Below are 24,209 nucleotides of genomic sequence, written 5' to 3'. Positions count from 1 at the left end.
AGACTACGGTTGTTTTCAAATGACAGACGTGCCCTTTTTGGGGACTATTTGTGGCTCGGTAGTTGCTACCATCTTCTTATCCATGTTGGCGGAAAGTCTCGTGGAGAAGCAAAAGTATACAAAATAAAATCGATGATCCTGTTTTTCCCATATCGGGCATCAATAAAATATTGATTGAATCGAGCTTTTCGATGTATCGCCCAGCACTAAATTGAAAATTATGTTTTTCAGGAGATAATAGAAAAATGAACAGTCATTGTTGCTATGGCAATCCATTTGACCATGGCGATAAATCAATTGTAAATTATAGATTTAATATTATTTACATCATTTAGATATTTTCAAATCCACCCATTCATTCTCTGAGCCGCTCATCCTCACAAGGGTCGCGGGAGTGCTGGAGGCTATCCCAGCTATCATCGGGCAGGAGGCAGGGTAAACCCTGAAATGGTTGCCAGCCAATCGGAGGGCACATATAAACAAACACGCATTCGCACTCACGGTCACACCTACGGGCAGTTTTAGAGTCTTCAATTAACCTACCATGCATGTTTTTGGGATGTGGGAGGAAACCGCAGTGCCCGTAGAAAACCCACGCAGGTACGGGGAGAACATGCAAACTCCACACAGGCGGGGCTGGGAATTGAACCCCGGTCCTCAGAACTGTGAGGCAGACACTCTAACCAGTGCCGCCTATTTTCAAATCACTGTACATATTTTACTTAACAAAATGGTGTGTCCATTACTTATATATATCTAAAAAACAAATCTAAATAATTCTAAATGTCTTTAATATGACCTGGAGCACCTGAGAAAGCTTTTGGATGGTGCAGCCCACGAAATGTTGGGGTTGGATGTGTAGTGATAGACAACGCCCTGTAGGTGGCGTTCGGCCCCTCCCAGGCGCACCATGATGCCATGCTCGCCTGTTCTGTTACTGGCTCTTGTCAGACAGGAGATATGATCCTCCTCGATGCTTAGCCTAAACAAAGACAGCTCACATTTTAAAAACCACTTTGTCAAACAAAAAGCTGTATACATCAAATATAAAAGAATGGCCCATCATCAATAATGAAGGTCTGAGACTTACACCATACATGGTATTCCTCCAATGAGAACGCTGACATCACTTGGGTGGCCCGTTTTAAGGCTGCGACCTTTGATGGTGATAGACGAGCCCCCTGCTTTTGGCCCTCTCTGGGGGACGATACTGCACAGTATGGGATCCTAACAATGAGAAACAAAAATAAAGCATGGGAAGAATACCCAAAGACAAAAAATATGTTCCAATAATCCACTAAAAGCAGCTGTGCATGCGATTTATTGTCAAGATAAAAGGGACAAGCTAGGATTCTGGGAAGCAAGAGTTGCTTCACAGCCTACAACCATTAATTTGCTTGTCACTTTGTGCTAGTTAATTAAAGGTTGAAGTCATTTTACTATTAATCCAACTAAGGAGATGAGCTGCTTCACTTCAAAGCAGGTTGCTCAGGAGGTGTCAAATTAAAGAAAATCCAATAAGAGTTAAATTTATAACAGTAGTAACACTGGTTAAAAAACAAAAACAAAAAAAGAATGCTTTTCGCAACAAGGTCTCAAAACGTGTCCCAAGAAACTGCTGCCCGTGAACTAAAAATTAAAAAGGTCACAGCCTTGTCTCTATGTTGAAAAATGTCCCTTGAAAATAAATACCTTCCTGACAGCGTTGATCAAAACTATTGATCAATGGTATCTCATTAAAAGAATACCTTATTTATTACATTTGATTGTGAAAGTGTACCTAATGCTGTGTAGTATATACTGTATGTATAGTATATATGACAAGAGTACACGTCATATGTACTCGGGATGTCCCGATCCAAACTTTTGACCTCCGATCCCATACAGATATTACAGCCTTGAGTTTTGCCAGATGCCGATATCAGTCCGATCTGATATCAGCAAAAATCATACATACTTATTGTGTAGTATGTAATGTTAGAAAAAGCTTGATCTTGTGATATCACTCAAACAGAGAACAATAATCAGCAACAGTAGATATGACACTAGGTATGGTATACATTATTAACATTATGGTATACAGTATTAACCAATGGTATTAACCATTATTGTATACAGTATTAACCAATGGTTATAAAAAGTAACTAAACATAGGAATGCACTACAATTGAATAAAATAAATGAATCGTCTATTACAAAACCCTGAAAAATAACTTAAAACCAATAACAAAAAATATTTAAATTGCGACATAACCACTGCTTAACTTAAACAGAAGCATATTATACAATTGAATAGGTTAAATAAAAAATGAATGAGAAAACCATGAAAAATAACCTCAGTAAATAAATATAAATTATACAGCCTTTAGCTGTTTTAGCAATGCTAATTTTTGTTACCTCTGTTTTTCATTCATTGTGTTTTAGCTTTGAGTTAGCGATTTTTTTGTGAACAAATCCAAGTCTGATGTATTTGAATATTCAATAGGTATAATTCTTTTGTTATGTGTGTTTAGTTTTACACAGTGAAGTTCAACAGGAGTGTCAATAAACAACTTTAAGTAAGCAACATTTACTCTTACTCCTAGTTATTATACAGTATTAGCACCTTAGTAACCTGTTGTTGTGATCACGTGGGCTCTGCTGTCCAGGCACTGCTGCATAAAAGCGCTGGAGAGGTGCACGATATGGACTGCTTGTATCAAAGTGGTAAAATCAGAGATTTTCGATCCAGTCCGATCAATATCAATGCTTATTTAATTGCCGACATCGGACCGATATCCTATCTCAAAGATCAGATCGGGACATCACTAATACATACACAAACCAGACTTCTCAATGTAATATCTGGTTACAAATAAACTGAACTACTGTTGTTGTATTTACCTGAAAGCTGAAGGTCTGAGCAGACAGTCCGAGTCCACCCCCCCTTACTTTGACGGAGGCCTGTCCGCTCTTCTCTCCCTGGCTGCTTGTAGTCTCACACACTATCCTACACAACAGAGGTCTAATCAGCAAGCTTGCATATGCCATTTCATGTTTTGGCGTACATTACTCACCTTGAGGAGATCTCATATCTGCTATGTATGACACTGCAGGGAACCCCAGCAAGTGTGACAGAGTTGTGGATGTCTTCAGCCCTCTGGCCAAGATTGGAGCCTGAAATAGTCACCAAGGTTCCTCCCTCTACAGGGCCAGACACAGGATCCAACTGAAACAAGACAAAAGATTCATTTGACAGCTTTCTGGTTTCCACAAGACCACATTTCACAGACAGTCATATCATTTATTGACATACTGTAGATACAATTACTTGTACAAAATGTTCAAAGAATTATATAAATATAAAAAATGTACAGAATGAGTAATGGGCAGTAAAAGAATTAATACATTTTTAGATACCCTGAACATCTACAGCAGGGGATCACCAACCTTTTTGAAACCTAGAGCTACTTACTGGGTACTAATAAATTAATGTGAAGGGTTACCAGTTCATAAACACTTGTAAAATAACATATTAGATAAATCATCTCATCGCCATTGGACCCGCTGGATTGTCTCCACGAACACTACGGTTTGGTCATGTCCTACAGTAATGACCTTTGTACTATACTTTATTATTATTATTTTTTAAATACAGTATTGTCATCTCCAAATTTGCACCAGTACAAGTCTGACCTAAAAAAAATAATAGCAACAAAAAAAAGTTTGATCCAGCTCACTGGTGAGTGACGCCATTTTTATTTCTATTTAGAATACCAACGCAAAATAAATTGGAAAAATCACTAGTGAGCTATTTTCAAAACTCGCCCATGGGCTTCTCATGTGGTCCTTGGTGGATACCTGGTTCCAACAGGCAACATCTTGGTGACCCCTGATCTACAGTATACTAGGACTACGAACGAATGGCTCGGTGGTGGTGCATTCGAGTCTGCCGGAAAAAAACAAACGCCGAATCAAAATGTTTGGATTTGAATCACAATAAATCAAGCAATAACACAATAATTACTTTATTCTGAACAGGGCTACAATGCTACCATGCCGTATTTACTTACACAAAATACACAATATTTCACGATGTTTAGCATTTGTTTATGGCCAACACCATTTGACTGACTGTGCATACAATAGTTTCTGCGCATGTCCGCACTGCAAAAGATTTATTGTCTTAAATCTAGTCAAATTATCTTCTCCATCTTGTTTTGAGAGTTAAATACTAGTTAACAGATTATCATATAATATTATTACACTGACTTCAAGCAAATATAACTTTTTTGTTCTTATTTAGCCAATATATCTAAAAGTTGGTCATTTTATACATCAAGCAAAAAAAGTGTTTTGTACAATATACTTTCTTAAATTAAGATTTCTGACACATTCACTGTTTCCCCTTAAAGATATAGAGTGACTCTCTAACATGGACTTAGTATAAGAGTGTCAGTTTCATTTAGAAATATACCTTGGTTTTGTCATACGAGTGTCCAGATAAGGCCCCTCTGACAGCTACTGTACTTCGGTTTGAGCCAGTTTTGTATTCGCTTTGTCCACATTTGGCTAAGACGACCCCCTTTCCGCCGATTGGTTGCCTCAGTATAGAAGACCCACTTGTGAGAGCACACGTGTTTGTTATGTTGACGGCGCTGGCTCAGGAGTGGAGATGTAGGCAGAGATCTTCGCTAGTGACGGAGATAACCTTGAGAAATTCGAATGACCTGATTTCAGGCCTCTCAGCGGTAAAACCTCTGGAACTCAGGAATGCGTGGACGATTTTTATTCATATTTCACGTTTACTGATACAACACAGAGCCAATATTACATCCAAAATACTAGAAAGAGTTGGTTTGGTCAAAATATGGCACCTTTAACTACATGGGACGGGTGTTAGATAAACAAGTAGATGTAGATCATAGCTCTTAATATCATATAATGTATTGTCTGTTCATACGCAGGCTGCCTGTGGTGTTTTGACAAGTCACATGGCATGTACGAAAGACAGCAGATTCCACTGAATCTGATATGAGGAGAACAGCAGAATGGGTAAATGATTCTGGACAATTGTGATTATGCTGTAGCACATAATTCTGTCTTGCATAGTATGTTTTCAGACTTACAGTACTTGCTGTTGTTGATAGTATATTGGTGGGACTCCCCTTTCCGCTGCCACGAACACAATTACAGCGCAAGAACAGCACACCAGGACCCATAGTTAATTGAACTTGTGAGCAATGATAACTACTGATTATACTAAAGTATTTTGAATTTAACAGCATAACATCAGGGTTCCAAGTTAACCTTTTAGAAAAAAATGTTGCTGGCCTGTGGCAAACTTGAGCTTGCCCTGCTTGGTCAATGCACTCAAGTGTTTGCTTTATGTCATGGTTCGGTTTTATCGCGGTATTAATGGTATCCTAATTAGTGCGGTATTGTGGGAAAGCTCACAGTATTGCAGGAAGGTTAACGGTACAGATGAGGCGAAGAGGTGAAAGCAGGAATACTGAAAAACCTCTCTTTTCCTTGCTCGCATTTCCCCACAAGTTTTTGTGAAAAAGACATCACATCAGATTACTGTGCGCTTCTATCCCCGTCCATCCAATATTTACATTTGTATGCAGTACCTCCAAAACGCTATTATTGCTGCAGCAATAATCATGACAGCATCTTCAAAATAACAAAACTGTCCATTGAGAAATTGTCCACTAATTTAACAGAATTTATTGCCATATTTTTAAAAAGTTATAGCATTAGAAATTGCTGCCATTCTAACTAACATTAACAATTACTGCCTAATAACAGTGATGTATTTGCTTGAGTCCAAAAATTCAAGTTAAGTAAAAAAAAGCAGGAACACTCTTAAAAGCAACACAGGTTTAGAAACAGCCAAGTAACAATAAACAAAATAATCATGGGACTCATACATAGTTTCTTTTGCTCCGCATAGTGATATTGTAAAATAGTTTATTTTTCTGAGCAGCCTCTGTGATATATATATATATATTTTTTTTTAAATGTAGACATTCGATTTTAAGAGAGGGAAGTATGTAAGATGATTTATTTTTGCAGTGATATGGAGTGGACCTTTTTTAGTATAACATTTTTGGGACTAATGGAATGTTATTGCAGAAGTATATGTTTTAATGGGAGTTAGAATTGTTATTTCCTCTCCGTGTGATGTCCGTTCACCCATGACTTTCGACTCACTAGTACACCACCAAAGAGTGATACTGTTACAAAAGACCTGGGCTTCTACCTTTGACCAAGGTACGCCAAGGGATCCTGGTTAAAGTAAGCCATTTTAAACTAAAAAGAAAAACGTTTCTGGAGGGAGACACAGTAGCTTAAATAGGTCAGTCAAAACGTGCCAGGGTACTCTTTTTCCAGTTCAACAGATTGTTTTTGAATAATCAAATAGGATTTTTAATTTGTTGGAGAAATATTATATATAGGAGTAAAGACTTGATTGTAATGCGCTAGTCTTTCAATACAAATATGGCAAATGGGGATTTAGGGAGTGAATCTGAGCACTAAAGTAAACCCTATAAATACTGTAACTATCACAAATGACAATAAAGCCCTAAAAAATTACTGAATAGCATTAAGATAAAACTTAAATTGATCATTTGATTTTTGACCCGTTATGTCAAGGATTTTGTACATCAATAAAAATAAATGGAGTTCATGCTAAAATTCAGAACACCTAAACATTCTGTCAAACCTGAAAGACGATCCATGTACAGAGACAACAAGGAACATCTTTGGATGGAAAGATTTGAGCAGCAACACCTTACTGAAAGCAAACATGTTTAAATCCATGATTATATTATATGCAATAACTTTACCTAAAAAGTTGTTGATGGTCATGCTATTTTCTTGATACTGGCCCAAAAAGTCCAAATATGATAAATAAAATCCCTTACAAAGTGAATGACAGGTGCGGGACAGGTGTTTTTGACGTCATCGGTGCAGGACCCATGGTAGATGCAGTGAGAGCTAGCAGGACCCCCGCACCAAACGCAGCCGTATTTGGGGTTGGCCGTACGACATCGACTACAGTCTGCTCTCCCCACAGAACAGTTGTATAGAGTCACTGAAGCAGGGGAGAGAAAGATCATCATTGTTAACATACAGGATATTCTGCGGGGAGGGTTGCCCACGCATTTGATAACTTGTGAAACAAGGAATTAGCATCCACCGAAAAGATCATCAGCGCAGTCAATGAAGAAATGATCTTTCCTCCTCACGTTGATCATGGCTGGGTATTCCTCCATCAAAGCAGAATAAACAAACTGAAAAATAATCAGTAAAACAACTGTGTTATTAGGTATAGTATACAAGCAAAGTCATGTGGGAGGCAGTGATGTTTGGTTAAGACGGGTAATGGGAAACATTTATGCAAGCAAAACAGTACAATTGATTCCCGCATAATCACAATTTCACCTAGATGGAAAATGTATGGAAAATAAAATATTCTGACCTGATGAGGTTTGCAGGTTATCAAAAAGACTGAGGGCTGTTTAGCATCTGGCTCCACAGATGCTTCGACCACCACTGAGCGATTCTCAACGTCCAGCACACACTCGTAGTTCAGATTGTCATCCTAAATGTAAACAATGTTAAAAAAAAAAACTAAAAAAAAAACGCTTTCATTCAAAACTTCAAGACGGTCATATCAATAAGAAAAATACATATATACACCATTAAATAATATCCTTTAATGACCTGTTTTCGCAAATAAATAAACATACTTGTAAGGTTAAACTACCTGAAACAGGTTGAGGTGATGTCCCACTAGTGTAATCTTCCTTTCTACATTGACAGGAAGGAGGGATGAATCATCAACTTTCTCCATGCAAGGACAGTCCTGGAAAATATGTGAATATTGAACACATGCACTGGATTTTAAATTCAGTTTAAGAAAATCCCCAACTGCTGGGTAAGAAATGGAAAAATAAATTTTTTTTAGGCTGTCTTTTGTCTCCATAAAAATTACAGTCATCAAGCACAGGTTAAATGAATATGTTGTGCTAACACTTGTAATCATGATGCTATTTAAGATGACCAGATGATGATGCTAAAATGTTAGCTTTGGCCAGAGTGTACGGTATCAAAAAGGTCAGTTTTCATTGGCCTGAAATGGAGTTTGCATATGGACATGAAGCCAAAATACACTAGTCACACAAAGTTTGAGATACTTGGCTTTCGAGCGGTATTTCAGGATGAACCTAATATGGACAATAACCTTGACAGGTGAACTCAATTTGAAACTCTCTAAACTGTTCAATGCACATGTCCAACTGTTCATCGTTTCAGTACTTTTTTTTTTTTTTTTTTTTGCAATTTGCTGTTTTCTAACAAGGAACTGAAGCTGAATGACAAAATTCACAACAGGTGTTTGATTCATGAATGGACCAATAAATGTCCTGGTTCAATTAGAATTGGTAATTAAACAGTCCTCTCCATCATTCTGTTAACATTTTAACATCATGGGACGAAGACGACACGAAAAATGTATCAATAGTACCTCGCCATTATGAGGTTTTAAACAGGATGAGTGAAGTGGCCACTGAACTTAAGAATGTCACCAGCAGGTTACAAAAGAGCTACAGAGAGACTGGAAGTCACAAAGCCATACGAAGTGGACTTCCTTGAAAGAAAAAAACAACACCTGTTGTAAATTTTGCCATTAAACTCCTTGAGAACAGAACGTTGTGCAAAAAGGACAAACATTGAACAGCTGTTGAAAGCAGACGTTTACATACACTACTGTATTTAAAAATACATGCTTTTTTCCGCTCACTGTCTGACATGAAATCAGACTAATTTTTTTAATGTTTTAGATCAATTAGGATTACCAAAATTATGCATTTTTGCTAAATGCCAGAAAAATTAGGATTTCTTTTGTTTTTTTTGTTTAGAGGTTTCTTTATCTTCTTCAAAGTCTAAAGTTTATAAACAGTAAGATTACGATGCCTTTAAACAATTTGTGAAAACTCAGATGATTTAATTTCTTTGGAAGCTTCTGACAACATTTGAGTTATACAGGGACACCCCGGTGGATGTATCTGAACTAGACAAACCTAAAACACACTGCTTCTTTGTGTAACATCATGGGAAAGTCAAAAGAAATCAGCCAAGATACCAGGAAGAGAATTGTGGACTTGCAAAAGTCTGGTTCATCCTTGGGTGCAATTTCCACATGCCTGAAGGTGTCACATTCATCTATAGGCAAGTATAAACACAATGGGAATGTCCAGCCATCATACTGCTCAGGGAGGAACTGGGTTCTGTGTCCCAGAGATTAACGTACTTTGGTCCGATATGTGCATATGAACCCGAGAACAAAAGCAAAAGAACTAGTAAAGATGCTGGCTGAAGCTGGTGAAAGTGTGTCCTTATCCACAGTGAAACGAGTACTGTACCGATATGGGCTGAAAGGCCACTTTGCCAGGAAGAAGCCATTACTCCACAAGAAACAACAACAAAAACAGATGACAGTTTGCAAATGCAGAGACAAATAACTTATTTTTTTATTTTGTCCTGTGGTATGACCAAACTAAAACTGAACCTGTTTGCTTATAATGTGTATCGTAATCGTAATGTTTGGAGGAAAATAAAAATCTTAATGTTTGGAGGAAAAAAAGGGACGCTTGCAAGCCTGAGAACACCATTCCAACTTTGAAATACAAGCATCATGGCAGCATCATGTTGTGGGGTTGTTTCACTAAAGGGGGGACTGGTGCACTTCATAAAATAGATGGCATCACAAGGAAAGAACATTATGTGGAAATGCTGAAGCAGCATAAGAAATCAGCAGGCAGTTAAAACTTGGGTGCAAATGGGTCTTCCAAATGGACAATGACCTGGAGCAGACAGCCAAACAGGTTACAAAGTGGCTTCAGGATAAATAAGTCAATGTTTTGGAAAGGCCATTGCAAAGCTTTGATCAATCCTATTGAAAAATTCTGGGCAGACCTGAAAAGGCATGTGTGAGAAAGGTGGCCATCAAACTTGGCTCAGTTACACCAGTTCTGTCAGGAGGAATGGGCCTAAATTCCTGCCAACTATTGTGAGAAGCTTGTGGAAGGATATCCAAAATGTTTATACTAATAACACTAATAGTATAAAAATGCTTCTGAAATGTATGTAAATGTCTGACTTTCTCAATTTGAAAAAATCATTCTCTTGTTATTCTGACATTTATCAAATAGAAATAATTTTGGTAATTCTACTTGACCTAAAACATTAAGGTTTAGTCTAATTTCATGTCAGACAGTGAGCAAAAAAAAGTGTATGTCTCTATTTATATAGTGTATGCAAACTTCTGGTTTCAAATATACATAAAAAAATTTTGAGGTCACATTAGGTTCACTTGTAAAGCTTATATAAAAGCTGAATACTTTGTGAGTAGTGTGGAATTAAAACATATGCATTGATAATCCTTCCTGTGGACATGGCCTAATTAACCATCAATAGATACAGTAAGGACAGGCATAAGTAGTCTTTGACTGGTCTATGTTGACTCAGTTATTTTTTGTCTTTTAATTTCCAATGGGAGATATTTTGTTCCAGTTCTTAAATATTTGAGGTTTAGCAACCTCACTAAGTTCTATTCATCTGGGTGACTATTTAATAATGTTCATATAATACACCTTCTGAACTCACCATAAAGTAAGAATCAGAGGAATCTGCCTGGTAGTTTTCGTCAGACTCAATGATGGACTCAATAACCATTTCCGGTGATTGTGTAAAGGTGAGGTTTTTGTTAGCATCCGTCAGAAAAAAGGGCACTCTCCCATCTACCCCACTCTCAGGCCTCTCCCTCTCCCATGGAGGAGTGTCACTCTTTTCAGAGCTTATTACTGGGATTCCCCCAGCCAAGTCTATGCCAGCAAGGTCTGGCAAAGTAGCAACTTCACCGGATGTGGTTGAGCTTATACCAGAGGAAGAGCCTGCTGCCTCACCGGATGGTTGTACAAGGGTTACTCCAGAGTCTACGGGCCCAATCGTGCTGCTAGGTAATGTAGTGTGAGATGTGTTGCCAGCTTTTTCTACATTTTCTATCAGCCAATCAACACTCTCATTCTCTGAAAAATGTCTGGTTGTGGCCACATTTCTATCAAAGATAGAGCCGCGTGTGATGCTGGCATCTGTGTGTAGGCTGGTGGCCTGGCTGAAGGTCCCAATGAAGTGGGGTGTTGTGTCCATGGCATGGCGTGATGTGGACTTGCTGTTAAGTGTGGTAGGGATTGTTGCTGTGGTGGCAGCTGCAGTGGTTGTAGCAGGAGTCATGGTGAGTGGCGGCTGCGTCGCTGTCACTGTTGTTGCAGCAGTCGTCACAGTTAAAGTGGTCTGTTTTCTGGTGGGTGGTGGAATGGTGGGTGTTGACGGTTTGAACTTGTTGATGGAGAAGTGCAAAGGAACAACCAGGAAAGGCCAGAAAAAAGGCAGGGGAGGACAAAATTAGGATAAACAAGAAGACTGAAGAATTCAAAATAATAACAAAACAAGACTGGAAATGGAAAATGTACACAGGCAGAGCAAATAAGACAAGGCACACAAACGTACATGTATGGCGTGATGCAAGTCGGTGATACTAGACAGCCTTGCCATAAATGTTGACTCACATTTTTATTGTAGATGGTGACTCCTTGTCTGCAGGTGTGTCTGTGCGTGCAGACATGCTCATGGATACACCAGTTACACCCCCAGCGACTACTAACACACCCATGGCATCTAGTTAAAACAACAACAACAACACAGCAGCATTACACAGTGAACAATACAACAATCACTAATTTGCTTGAGAAAATATCGCCGAAAATACATCTACAGTAACAGAAGGTTTGTAAAAGTTGTTTCAAATAATTAGAAAATGTAAGTGACAAAACATTCAGAGTGCGTGCTGCCCGTACCTTGCCAATGGCGAACTGGAACAGGATGTGGCAAAGCGAATATTGCTCACGTTCGCCACGCTGGGAAACCAAAATCCCCTGTGTCAATACTTAAAAGCCCTTCCTGATAAAAGTTCAATTGAAAATTTAAAAATTGTTAAATTTGCTCATTTTGCTGTGTGTCAACTAGACTTTACACCGATTTTATTGACAAAATTAGCATTTTATGCTGATCGGCTTTAATGTCATAATTCGCCGATCCGATCAATGACATCATTTATCGGCTCCGCAAAAGACATTTACTCCGCGTCGCCATCGTGCAAAGTATATTTGAATCCAAAAGCGAGTTTATTTTTAGCCTTGTCACGTGTCTTTTGACGTAGTACCGGAAATAACTGACGGCCAATAAAGTTATTTAAAAAAATTGTTTTTTTAAAAAACATGTCCGCGGTGTGGGACAGACAACACGTCTGAGACTGACGACAGGTCTGAGACTGACGACACTTAATGCCGGGATCAGACTACAAGACAAATTTGCTCTTTCATGATTACACTACGCCAGACTACTGCAATAAAATCTTGTATTCCGATACCACCGCATCCCGTTTTTTTACGATGCTTTATCTTGTCAAATGCGACCGGATACACTCGCCACCATGGCGACGAGAAGAAGAGTGGATCGCGCCGACTGTATTATAAGGTAAAGAGACTGGATGTTTTTTTTCCCATGCGTCACCGTCCCTGTTGATCTGTGACTCCATGCCCGCCCATCTCACAGCCGCGGTGAATGGATTGTGGATGCTTGGGCTAAGGTATCTACTTTGACTGTTGTCCGAGCTTTCGCGAAAGCCGGCATCATTGCTGAACAGCCCCCCGGCAACGAGACTGACTCCGAAAATGATGAGAGGGAACCTGCGGTGTTTGATGGAGAACTTGCCGAGCTGTTCATTTTGAATAGAGAATATGAGGACTTTGATGGATTTGTGGATGAGGATTGATTAAAAAATAACGTGAGTACATTGTTAAATACTTCAATAAAGTACAACCGAACTCAGAGTTGCCTTTTTAAAAACATTGTTTTAGCGTGCATGCATGCTACTGTATGTTTTACCATGCCTGCGCCCAATAATACGGTGCAACTTATGTATGTGTTAAATACAGAAATAGACCCCGTAACTGAGACTGCCCCTTTTAATACGGTGCGCCCTATGGTCGTGAATATATCCAATATCGTGTTGGTCATATGATCGAATTTATTTCTTGTTTAGTGAATAATTGCATGCTAAATCGAAATTGCAATACTGTATTTGTTTATATATAAAAAAAAAAAAAAAAAAAAAAAAAAATTAAAAAAACTTGCAATTTAGAGTATTTTCCCAAATCATTCAGCCCTACCTACTCCTGATTGATGACTGGGTCCACATCGTTAAAGCTTATCGGCTTAGTTCCCAGTAACGTGGACTGGCTAAGTGTGGCTAAAGGTTTCGCCACACTAACCCTAACCCTAACCCTAACAAAACTAACAAAACTATCCCAAAAAATAAATAAATAAAAATGTAACATAAAAAGTGTTGTCTCATGAATGAGTCAGCGCTTGTTCCAAAATAAAAGCACATGCTGCATCGGATGTAATTATGTCCTGGTGACACAGCAGTACGTGCGTGTGTGCGTGCACGCATACTCACGGCCTTCGTTCAGAGAGCTTCTGCACAAGGCCACAGTCAAACAAGGTGAATTCTGTTTCTGCTACCGTTACGTTGAGGAAACGAAGGGATAGGATCACCATCACGAACTCTGTATGACACCAAAACCACTTGATTACAATGATTACATTCCTATACTAACTAAACAAAGTGTATTTTTATGAATGACTTCTGTATTTGAATGTACAGATGTAATGTTTGCTGGGACTATAGCATAAAAAAACATATTTAGAAAAGAACTGTTATTTGAAAAAACTAACAAAATACAGATAATACTTCATGTTTTGATCATGTGGGTAGAAGCAAAATCATGGATTGTAAAAATGCATTATACATAGGTTGAAGGGTTTTCCAGAATTTTGAGGTCAACTTTGGGGGTCCGTACCGACATGGGTGCGCATTATACATGAGAAATTACGGTCACTTGAAATTAAAGTTTTCAACAAGGATTCACCTTTTCTGGAAATGGTTGCCGTTAATAGCAGCATCTTTTGTTATGGAATGCATTTGAAAGCCTTCAAATTTGTTTTAGAGTTAATAAAAAATCTAATACTTTTCTAAACCGATATACTTTTAGACCGGGGTCAGGGGTGGTGAAATGTGCAAATAAAATATAGCCGTTTACATGTGGACAAAACCTGAAGCTCACCATCTCCATGCCCAATGGAGGGCAGACTACTGGCATCAGGAGTGGGGCATACAACACCGGTGTTTGTAAACATGGCAGAGGTTTCTGTATCATGGAAGAAGCAAGAGTAGGCCTCTCCTTCTCCTAAAGTAGGGAGTCCTTCAACTGACACTGTTATCTATGGGAGAGGAAAAAAATAGTTATCAAAACGCATTAGCTTTAAAAAAATAAATAATAATTATTATTATATATATGTATATATATATATATATATATATATATATATATTAAAAATATATTAAAAATACATTAGATTCTCTCCAGTTTTATGGCAAAAAAAGTATTTGTGAGGTAGCTATGGTTAAAAGATCTTTTTTTAAAATGCAATACCAATTGAAAATCAATAGCAATTGAAGATTGAATGGAATGGAAAGTTCAAATTTATGGATTATGATTGGTGAATTATTACAGTATCAGTATGATCACAATATTTCTAAAACAAAAAAAAGGCATTGTTATTTCATGCAAGACCCCATGTAATGCACTTAAAATGACTAAGATGATAGTGATCACTGACTTTTTCCACCATTCTCTGCATACAGGGTCATTATATTGGATTAATTATCCATCTTCAGTCTAGTCTTCTTTGCAGGGGAAAAATATCAGCATGACCTGGGGTGCCTTCCACCATGTTTCATAGCATTTTAACATGCGCCTGACAAGTCTTCTTCCACAAGTATTCTTTCTCTGATGGTTTGCTGTGGCAGTGCGCATCACATGGGAGAAGCAAAGAGAGCTGCAACTCTTAAATACACTAAATGCAGTAGTAACCATAGTTAAAATATGAAACACTAATAGGTTACTTTAAAAATAACAAAAAAAAAAAGATTGTTTCATCCCCTTAAGCAAATGTTTAATGATTATAAAGATTAGTTAAGACCTGGTGGGGCATTAAGGACAAACAAATATAGTCACAGCAGATTAGGGCTGAACATTTTGTAGTTTACCCTCAATTTGCAAGGGCTACCATTAGATGATGTTACTTCCTCTCCCCCAAAATTACATTTGTTTTCTCCCCGCGACTGATGTTGTACAGGCTGAGATGCTGGATGCTGAGGCACTGCTGTGTGTGGTTGAAACTCCACAACCACTGAGCCTTGACTGACCCTCGCCGGCACTCCCACCGCTGTTCACACCTGAAGTACCAAAGCAAAGAGTTTTCAGTACGAAATCCAAGAAAAGAACAAGAGAAAATATAATAATCACATAGACTCACCGCCCCTCCAGGACACACCAGCCACAGTACGGGTCATTGGCAGACAGACAAGACTGGCAATCCAGGTGATCGCCACATTCTGCCACAGGACGCTTCTCTACCTGAAGATAAAATATATCCTATGAACTAACATGTATTCCACTTATATTCATTCAGGGTCACAAATTTATAGAGTGGATCCTGTGATGTCAAACGGTTTGGTGTTTGAAACCATGAGTAAAACAAAATTAATTTTCAAGGAAAACCCGGGGGGGGAAAGAACTCATTGTCAACTGTGGTACTAAAAAGTAAGGTTTGGTACATGTTTTTTTTTTTTTTTTTTTTTTAAACTCACATTTAATTTAACTTGCAGTCCCTGTACAACCGGTGTTCGAGTTTGATCCGCATTGGAGATAGGACGTCGGATTTCCTTTCCAGTGAGTGTTGGACTTAGAAAAGGCTGCGCTTTGTCACTAATTTTGTTCATAACCTTTATGGGCAGAATATATAGATGCTGCCAAGGCATGGAAGGGATCCAGTTTGGTAACCTCAGTATTATGTCTCTGCTTTTTGCAGATGATGTGGTTCTTTTGTCTTTATCAAGCCACCATCTTCAATTCTCACTAGAACGGTTCACAGCCGAATGTGAAGCACTTGGGATGAGAATCAGCACCTCCAATCTGAGACCATGGTACTCAGTGGGAAACGGGTAGAGTGGCTCTCCAGTTTGAGGATGAGATCCTGCCCCAAGTGGAGAGGTTCAGGTATCAAGGGGGCTTGTTCACAAGTGTGAGGGAAGAATGGAACGGGAGATTAACAGGCGGATCAGCGCAGCGTTTGCACTTAGCAGTCATGCAGACTCTGTATTGGTCTGTCATGGCGAAGAAGGAACTGAGCCAATAGCGAAGCTCTCGCTTTACTGGTCAATCTATGTTTCTACCCTCACCTATGGTCACGAGCTGTGGGTCGTGACCGAAAGAACAAGATCACGGATACGAGTGGTCGAAATTAGTTTCCTCCCCAGGGTGTCTGGGCTTTCCCTTAGAGATGGGGTGAGAAGCTTGGTCATCCAGGAGGGATTCAGAGTAGAGCCGCTGCTCCTTCACATTGAGAGGAGCCAGATGAGGTGGTATAGGCATCTTGCTAAGATGGCCCCCGGAGACCTGTGCGGGCATGTCCCACCAGGAAGGTGAGGAGGCCCGGGATGATTTTTTTATACATACATAACGATTAACTATGCTTAAAAAAAACAATTAAAAAATTACATGCAAAGCATTAAAATGTTTTGGATCCAAACCTTTTGATTTGTATGCCTCATCATGCAGTGTGCCTGCCATCATCAGTTGTCTAATTTCCCTCACGGGATGAATAATCAATCAATCACTATCCAGCTATCTTTCTCAAGTACCTGTCTATCTATTTAACGTTCTATCCATCCATCCACCAACATGCTCCATCGCATTAGTTAAATAAACCTAAAATAACGTTGGAAAGGGCGGCATGGTGGACGACTGGTTATAGCGTCTGCCTCACAGTTCTTGGGACCGGGGTTCAATCCCCGGCCCTGCCTGTGTGGAGTTTGCCTGTTCTCCCCGTGCCTGGGTGAGATTTCTCCGGGCACTCCGGTTTCCTCCCACATCACAAAAACATGCATGGTAGGTTAATTGAAGACTCTAAATTGCCCGTCGGTGTGAATGTGAGTGCGAATGGTTATTTGTTTATATGTGCCTTGCGATTGGCTGGCAACCAGTTCAGGGTATACCTTGCCTCCTGCCCGATGATAGCGGGGATAGGCTCCAGCACTCCCGCGACCCTAGTGAGGATAAGCGGCTCAGAAATGGATGGATAACGTTGTAAAGTTATTTCTGTTACTTATTTAATAACACACCAATTGGAATAATCACCTTTTCAAGAAGGTATAACTGTGGATTGATCAACGCAGCACAACTTGTACATAACACACCAAAAAAATGTGCCAAAATCTGTTGCAATATTTTGCTGTTGGTATTCACTGTTGTTTTGAGTTGCTTGGTGGACTGGATGACTGCACTCTACTTCAGTAATAATAAAAGAAATATAGATATTGGCCATGCTTATACATCTTTCAATTTACACTGTCAGGGATCTCAGCAGCATGTGGAAGATCAATACGCAGTCACAACAGCTTGGCACTTCCTCTGCATGCTGGTCAAACCTGCCTGGTCACCTGGCTTCCCATTCTTCAACCAGGAGTTGTTAAAGGTCTGCTAGTATTGGTTGTGTTGGATACTCTGGCACATACAACAGCGCAAGCTGATAAATCTGGTCATATACTTGTGACCAGCACAAAGCTGGCAGCACTTGATGATCAAAACAAGAATATTAAGATGAGAATATTGCAGGGGATTTTGGCACAACATAAAATACAATATAAACTGGTATCACTAAATGGGATGAATAATTAATGTCCAAACTTTTAAAAAAAAACAAAAAAAAGGTAATTATTTGAAAAACTTGAACATCCATCCCATCTATCCATATTCTTTACTGCTTATTCTCATTAGGGTCACAAGTGAGCAGGAACCTTTCCTTTTGGCGAGAGGTGGGTACACGCTGGACTTGTCACTAGTCCATTTTTGTGTCTTCAATTAACCTAACATACATGTTTCTGAAATGTGGGATGAAGCCCATGTACCCAGATAAGACCCTCACAAGCACGGGGTCAACAGGCTAACCTCCCACAGGAAGGCTGGACTGAACCTCAGCACTGTTAGGCAGACATGCTAACCACTAGGGCATCATGCTGGTGTAATGGACACGCTCTCGCCAGATGGCACCATGACCCCCAATCTCGGACTGGGACTGCATCCTTGTCTCCGCTCCACCACTGAGACAGACGGTCACAGGGATGCCTGGTTTGTCTCACACGGACGCTAAATGAATTACCAGCCAGTCTGAAAGAGCTCATCAAAAGCAGAGACCAGGAATCCTGACTTGTCACCTGGAGTTTAAATTAATTAACAGTTACCCCAGAAATCTGGGGTCCCAGTCATCAGAAGACCCCCTGTGTGTGCAGGGCTCAAGATACTGACCCCAAAAAGATTGAAAATCCGCTGGTCCCGCATGCCAAGATAAAATTTTAAAGGACCATTTGCCCTTTGAAATGCAACTCAAGACCTCTGGGACAATTGATGGAGTCCAGCGAGACCCACTGGCGGTGGAGGGTCACTGCCAACGGACAGCACTCGGGACCAGCGTCACCGAATTTGAATGTTGTGTGACATTTTTAAGAACTTTGCATACATGCTCCCAGTCTCCTTTACCAATGTTTGTCTGTCCTTTGTTTTGCTTTTCATTCCTCTGTAGATTCTCCTGTTAGATTTCATAAAATTGTCTACAAAAATCCACTACCTGTATCATTTGTGTGTTTGGATTCGACAAAAGACCTCTGGTTATTGAGAACTCTTATCTAATTCCTTCAGCAACCTTCAGATTAAGAGACATAGAGGTTTTTCGTCACTTTGTCCTAAAGTTTTGCACATCTAAAAAGAGACGAGGTGCCCCTTTATGAGCTAAAATAATTAGATTTTAACGTTTAAACTTAAAATCACGCTAAAGCAGGCGGCGCTCCCGTCTTACTCTTTTCTCTTAAATTAATTACGTTTTTATCCAAACCAATATACGCTACACTGCATACTTGAACATGTTGGCAATTATGAATCATCCTTTATGAAAAAGCAACTTTGTGTTTACTTACTACTACTTAAAGTTATATCAAAGTTAAATCATACAAAAACATGCGGAAAATCAAAAAGTCAATTTGGTATCTCTCTCTAGCCACTGCGGAATACAGCAAAAGGCTGAGGGTGTAAAAATTGATTTGTTAAAAAGTATAAATATTTGGAGTTATCCCTTTGACTTTAACGTCAAATAAAATAAGATAAATGCATGAATAGCACTTTTCCATACACAAGCATCTCACAGCTTCTCACACAGACACTGTAGGGAGTGTGGCTTCACAATTAGAGGCCACTTTCGCTGATCAATACTATTGTTATGTCTGACCCCCACACCTCCCGCTGACTGTTGTATTCAACACAGAAGGTGGGTGCCCTTTGGCCTTGACAGCCAGCTGCTCTCATTTTGCCATTATGCTCTTTGCCTTGTATTCCATTATGCCGTTTTTTTTCTTTGGGAGATGCAGCTTGAGGAAGTTAGCGTGAACAATTGTGATGAACAATCAATTATGTGGCGATGAATGACGGCACATGTTCGGTCTTGTGCATGGAGACATCTGGGTGAGTGGGTGAATGGACAGGCCGCCATACTGAAAAGACTACAGCTGTTAAACTATTTCAAACAAGAGCACTCAAAAGGAGCTAAGACTTTTCCACCTGAAATCAATGAGCAGATACCGCCTAGGATTAACACCTAAAGGGGATACATTTTCAGATACTGAACATAAATCCAAGGGAACAAAATGCATATACATTGGATTTGCAACAGAGATCCAGATAAAACTTGAGCTGGATTTACACTACATAGCCAAGTGACAGAATGCCAATTTGTTTATACTTATGTGGCCTAGTTCAGATATGCATCATGGTAGGGTATAGACTCAGATTCGAATCACTCACAAAGTTTTGACAATAATAAGATTTGACAATAAAGTTCCCATTGTAAAATTGATTAGAGAACAAAAGAAAATATCACCTTCTCAACATGACAAACAAAATCCAGGTCCACAAACTAAAAACAGTCGACACCGTAACCCACACCTCCTTGACGAAGGTAACGGGAAAGATGTGAAATTCACTTGGTGATTAATCTGTCTTATACATGGAAGTGTACCTAACCTCTTACACGACTTACAGAAGCTTTGGTCATAATGTAGATGTGTGCGCCTTTCTGGTCCAGTAATAGGTCACGGTTAATGGGGGAGTTGGCCTGGATAGTCACGTTGGCATACACCTCCACTTGGCTATCTTGGCCCAGATACACCTGAGGAAGACCATCAGAGGATAGCAAACACTTCATAAACTGCACAAAGTAGATGGATAGAACATCAGTAATTCCACGACGACAATTATTAGGCACTTCAATTTCGAGGTACAGTAAATTATATTGTGGCAGTGCAGTGACAAACATTCGAGAGGTGTTTTAATTAGTTGTTTAGCTACACAGATTTGAAAGTACAAGAAGAACACAAGGAGCCTGATTTAAGACCCCCAAATAGCAGGCACTAAATTGTGTGTTCACTTACTTTAAGAGATTTCACGCGCTATTGGCAATAGGCGCAAACGTGGTACAGACTGCTGTATTTAGGAAAGTTTTCTGCTATAGGCAGCACTGAAGATTTTCACCATGGAAAATTTGGGAGAGCACATGAAGTTTTAACTGATAGAATATTAAGTGTTAGTGGAAGACGGAAACAAACTTATTTTAAAACTATTACTTAATTTAAAAATATTCTTGTTACAGAAAATAAATATATCACTGAGGATTTTGGGGAACGCCAGCAGCCGCAAAATAGCCATGTTTTGTTTGATTTAGCTCACCCTGAGTGTAATGGCAATTGAATATAAAGATACAGTATGTGGCTATCCTGTATAACAATCCATTTAAAACTTGGGACAGCACACCCAGAAAACTGCTCTGGGAGAGGCCAGCATCAATTGTCAGTTGCCGAAATGATCCGGATGCACAGTGATGCAGAATTGAAAGAGGTTTTGTCATGGGTGATATGGCATGACTGACTGAACTGCATGGCTCTTAGCATGTTTGGCAGATGCAATCCTGGTTCCTTTTGTAGAACCACTTCCATGTCTATTTATTGTACCCCAATTTAAAAATCTTGCTCTTGAATGACTTAACCCAAAAATGATGATAAACTTTTATTTCTAAATAAGCACTTTCAAAATTCTCTCCCCTCTTAAGCCCACGCCATTTTCCCAAAGTGACAGAAAAACATTATACAACCTGCCATACCAGTGACGATGAACATTTTAAGCACACAGAATACATTCAAAAATAATATATTTTACACGTTATGTTGGGAAATTGCCGGCACGGTGGACGACTGGTTAGAGCGTCAGCCTCACAGTTCTGAGGACCCGGGTTCAATCCCCGGTCCCGCCTGTGTGGAGTTTGCATGTTCTCCCTGTGCCTGCGTGGGTTTTCTCCGGGCACTCCGGTTTCCTCCCACATCCCAAAAACATGCATTAATTGGAGACTCTAAATTGCCCGTAGGTGTGAATGTGAGTGCGAATGGTTTGTTTGTATGCACCCTGCGATTGGCTGGCAACCAGTTCAGGGTGTACCCCGCCTCCTCCCCGATGACAGCTGGGATAAGCTCCAGCACGCCCGCGACCCTAGTGAGGAGAAGCGGCTCAGAAAATGGATGGATGGATGTTGGGAAATTACTTGGTCACACATTGTTTTGTAATACAGTCATTCACAGGAGCCAAAAAGACACAAAAAGTCAACCCAGCACATACTGTATGTGGCAAAGATACAGCTGCCTGTGATTATGCACATGGCCAGCAGGTGGTTTCGTGTGCGATGACGCGTTAAGAAAGGAACCAATGGCTGAAGTGTTACAATGCTTCATGATGCTTCATCTCGCCATCAATACCTTCACATCTTATCAAAATCCAAAGTAAGGCATTAAGGTAAGGTACATTTTAAAATAAAGAAAGAAAAATATAAGAAACATCGTCCACACTTCAGAATCAGAATCATCTTTATTTTGCCAAGTATGTCCAAAAATGACAAGGAATTTGTCTCCGGTAGTTGGAGCCACTAGAGTACGACAACAGATTGACAGAGAACACTTTTGGCACAAAGACATTGAGAAAAACATTCACTGAGCAATAAAGGGTTGCTAGTTATCAGGTAATGCCATATATGTTTTGGTTTTTTTACAATTGTGCAAAAAGATGGAGAGTCCTCTAGCACTTAGAGCAGTTTGAATGACTAACATAGCAATAGTCCGATGCAATGACCATTGTGCAAAGGGTGCAGAGACTTCAAGGAGTATATGCAGTTTAAAGTGAGTAGTAGTACAATAATCTGGGACAACGTTGATTGTGAAAATGTTGCAGATACTCCTCAGTCAGTGTGCAAGTGGTGCAGATGCTACTCTGGCATGAGTGGCCAGTCTTGGTCAACAGCATGTATGCAAATAGTGCAGCGTGGCGAGACGACTACAGTGAGTGCACGAGTAATGTATAATTGGCCCGACAGAAATGTGACGACAAATTCAAGATAAAAAAAAAATTGGCAGCATGTTGCAATGGAATTGTAGGTTAGCTGTTTAAGAAGTTGATGGCAAGAGGGAAGAAGCTGTTGGAATGTCTACTGGTTCTAGTTTGCATTGATCGGTAGCGCCTACCTGAGGGAATGAACTGGAAGAGGTGGTGACCGGGATGTGGAAGGTCTGAGAGGATTTTGCATGCTCTTGTCTTAGTTCTGGCAGCGTGCAGTCCTCAAGGGTGGGTAGGGGGGTACCGACAATCTTTTCAGCAGTTTTGTTTGTCTGTTGCAGCCGGAGTTTGTCCTTTTTTGTAGCAGCACCAAACCAGACTGTAATGGAAGAAAACAGGACTGATTGGATGACCGCTGTGTAGGACTGCCTCAGCAGCTCCTGTGGCAGGCCGTCCTTCCTCAGAATCCGCAGGAAGTACAACCTCTGCTGAGCCTTTTTGAGGATGGAATTGATGATCATCACCCAATTCAGTTCCTGAGAGACTGTAATTCCCAGGAACTTGAAGGTCTCAACGGTTGACACAAGGCAGCTGGACAGAGTGAAGGCCAGCAGTGGCGAGGGATGTTTCCTGAAGTCCACGGTCATCTGAACAGTCTTGAGCGTGTTCAGCTCCAGGTTGTGTCGGCCACACCACAGCTCCAGCCGCTCCAGAGACTCGTCACCGTCTTTGATGAGGCCGATGGCAGTGGTGTCATCTGCAAACTTCAGGAGTTTGACAGCCGGGTGCGTTGAGGTGCAGTCGTCCGTGGAGAGAGAGAAGAGCAGAGGAGAGAGGACACAACCTTGGGGTGCCCCAGTGCTGATGCTGCGTGTGGATGAGGTGGCCTCCCCCAGCCTCACCTGCTGTGTCCTGCCCGTCAGAAAGCTGTGAATCAGCTGGCAGATGGCAGGCGAGACGCTGAGTTGGAGAAGCTTGGAGGAAAGGAGTTCAGTGATGATGGTGTTGAACGCTGAGCTGAAGTCCACGAACAGGATCCTTGCGTAGGTCCCTCCGCTGTCGAGGTGTTCTAGTCCCATGTTGACTGCATCATCCGCAGACCTGTTTGCTCGGTAGGCAAACTGCAGGGGGTCCAGCGGGGGAGCTGTGACGCTCTTGAGGTGGTCCAGCAAGAGACGTTCAAAGGACTTCATGACCACAGATGTCAAGGCGACAGGCCTGTAGTCATTTAGACAAGAGATTGTAGGTTTCTTGGGGACTGGAATGATGATGGAGCGTTTGAAACAGGATGGTTCTTCGCACAGTTGCAGAGATCTATTGAAGATCTGTGTGAAGACTGGAGTGAGCTGGTCCGCGCAGACTTTGAGGCAGATTGGGGACACATGGTCTGGGCCTGCCGCTTTGTTAATGTTTTGTTGTTTGAACATGCGTCTCACATCCTGCTCGTGGATGGTTAACACAGAAGTAAGAGGTGTGACTGTGGTCGGTGGTGCGGCCGGCTGAGGTGTGGGGTGTGAAAGTGTCCTTTTCAAATCTGCAGTAGAAGGTATTAAA

The 24,209-nt window shown here is 40.4% G+C and overlaps 1 protein-coding gene and 1 long non-coding RNA gene across 3 annotated transcripts in view; one reads left to right on the top strand and one right to left on the bottom strand.

Annotated features, from left to right (window-relative positions):
* Positions 1 to 24,209, bottom strand: part of LOC133404772 (plexin-B1-like) — a 102,976-nt gene that overhangs the window by 33,673 nt on the left and 45,094 nt on the right. The window contains exons 6-20 of one of the 2 annotated variants that reach the window (XM_061681041.1): positions 20,323 to 20,451; positions 15,493 to 15,593; positions 15,280 to 15,412; positions 14,238 to 14,394; positions 13,571 to 13,679; positions 11,619 to 11,727; positions 10,657 to 11,388; positions 7,757 to 7,855; positions 7,469 to 7,591; positions 7,187 to 7,280; positions 6,912 to 7,081; positions 3,057 to 3,208; positions 2,884 to 2,989; positions 1,091 to 1,227; positions 809 to 982 (exon numbers count right to left, since the gene is read on the bottom strand). In XM_061681041.1, coding sequence (XP_061537025.1) covers positions 809 to 982; positions 1,091 to 1,227; positions 2,884 to 2,989; positions 3,057 to 3,208; positions 6,912 to 7,081; positions 7,187 to 7,280; positions 7,469 to 7,591; positions 7,757 to 7,855; positions 10,657 to 11,388; positions 11,619 to 11,727; positions 13,571 to 13,679; positions 14,238 to 14,394; positions 15,280 to 15,412; positions 15,493 to 15,593; positions 20,323 to 20,451 — 2,525 coding nt within the window. The remainder of the gene's footprint in view (positions 1 to 808; positions 983 to 1,090; positions 1,228 to 2,883; positions 2,990 to 3,056; positions 3,209 to 6,911; positions 7,082 to 7,186; positions 7,281 to 7,468; positions 7,592 to 7,756; positions 7,856 to 10,656; positions 11,389 to 11,618; positions 11,728 to 13,570; positions 13,680 to 14,237; positions 14,395 to 15,279; positions 15,413 to 15,492; positions 15,594 to 20,322; positions 20,452 to 24,209) is intronic. The other variant, XM_061681051.1, reaches the window with a different exon arrangement.
* Positions 12,330 to 18,818, top strand: LOC133404778 (uncharacterized). Its single transcript, XR_009768867.1, has 3 exons — positions 12,330 to 12,895; positions 15,313 to 15,908; positions 16,048 to 18,818. It is a non-coding gene; the product is annotated as an uncharacterized LOC133404778 (long non-coding RNA).

This window comes from Phycodurus eques, chromosome 1 (genome assembly GCF_024500275.1).
Source record: "Phycodurus eques isolate BA_2022a chromosome 1, UOR_Pequ_1.1, whole genome shotgun sequence".
NCBI lineage: Eukaryota > Metazoa > Chordata > Actinopteri > Syngnathiformes > Syngnathidae > Phycodurus > Phycodurus eques.
The sequence above is the reverse complement of the archived record's forward strand: the minus strand, read 5'-3'. Positions and strand labels throughout refer to the sequence as shown.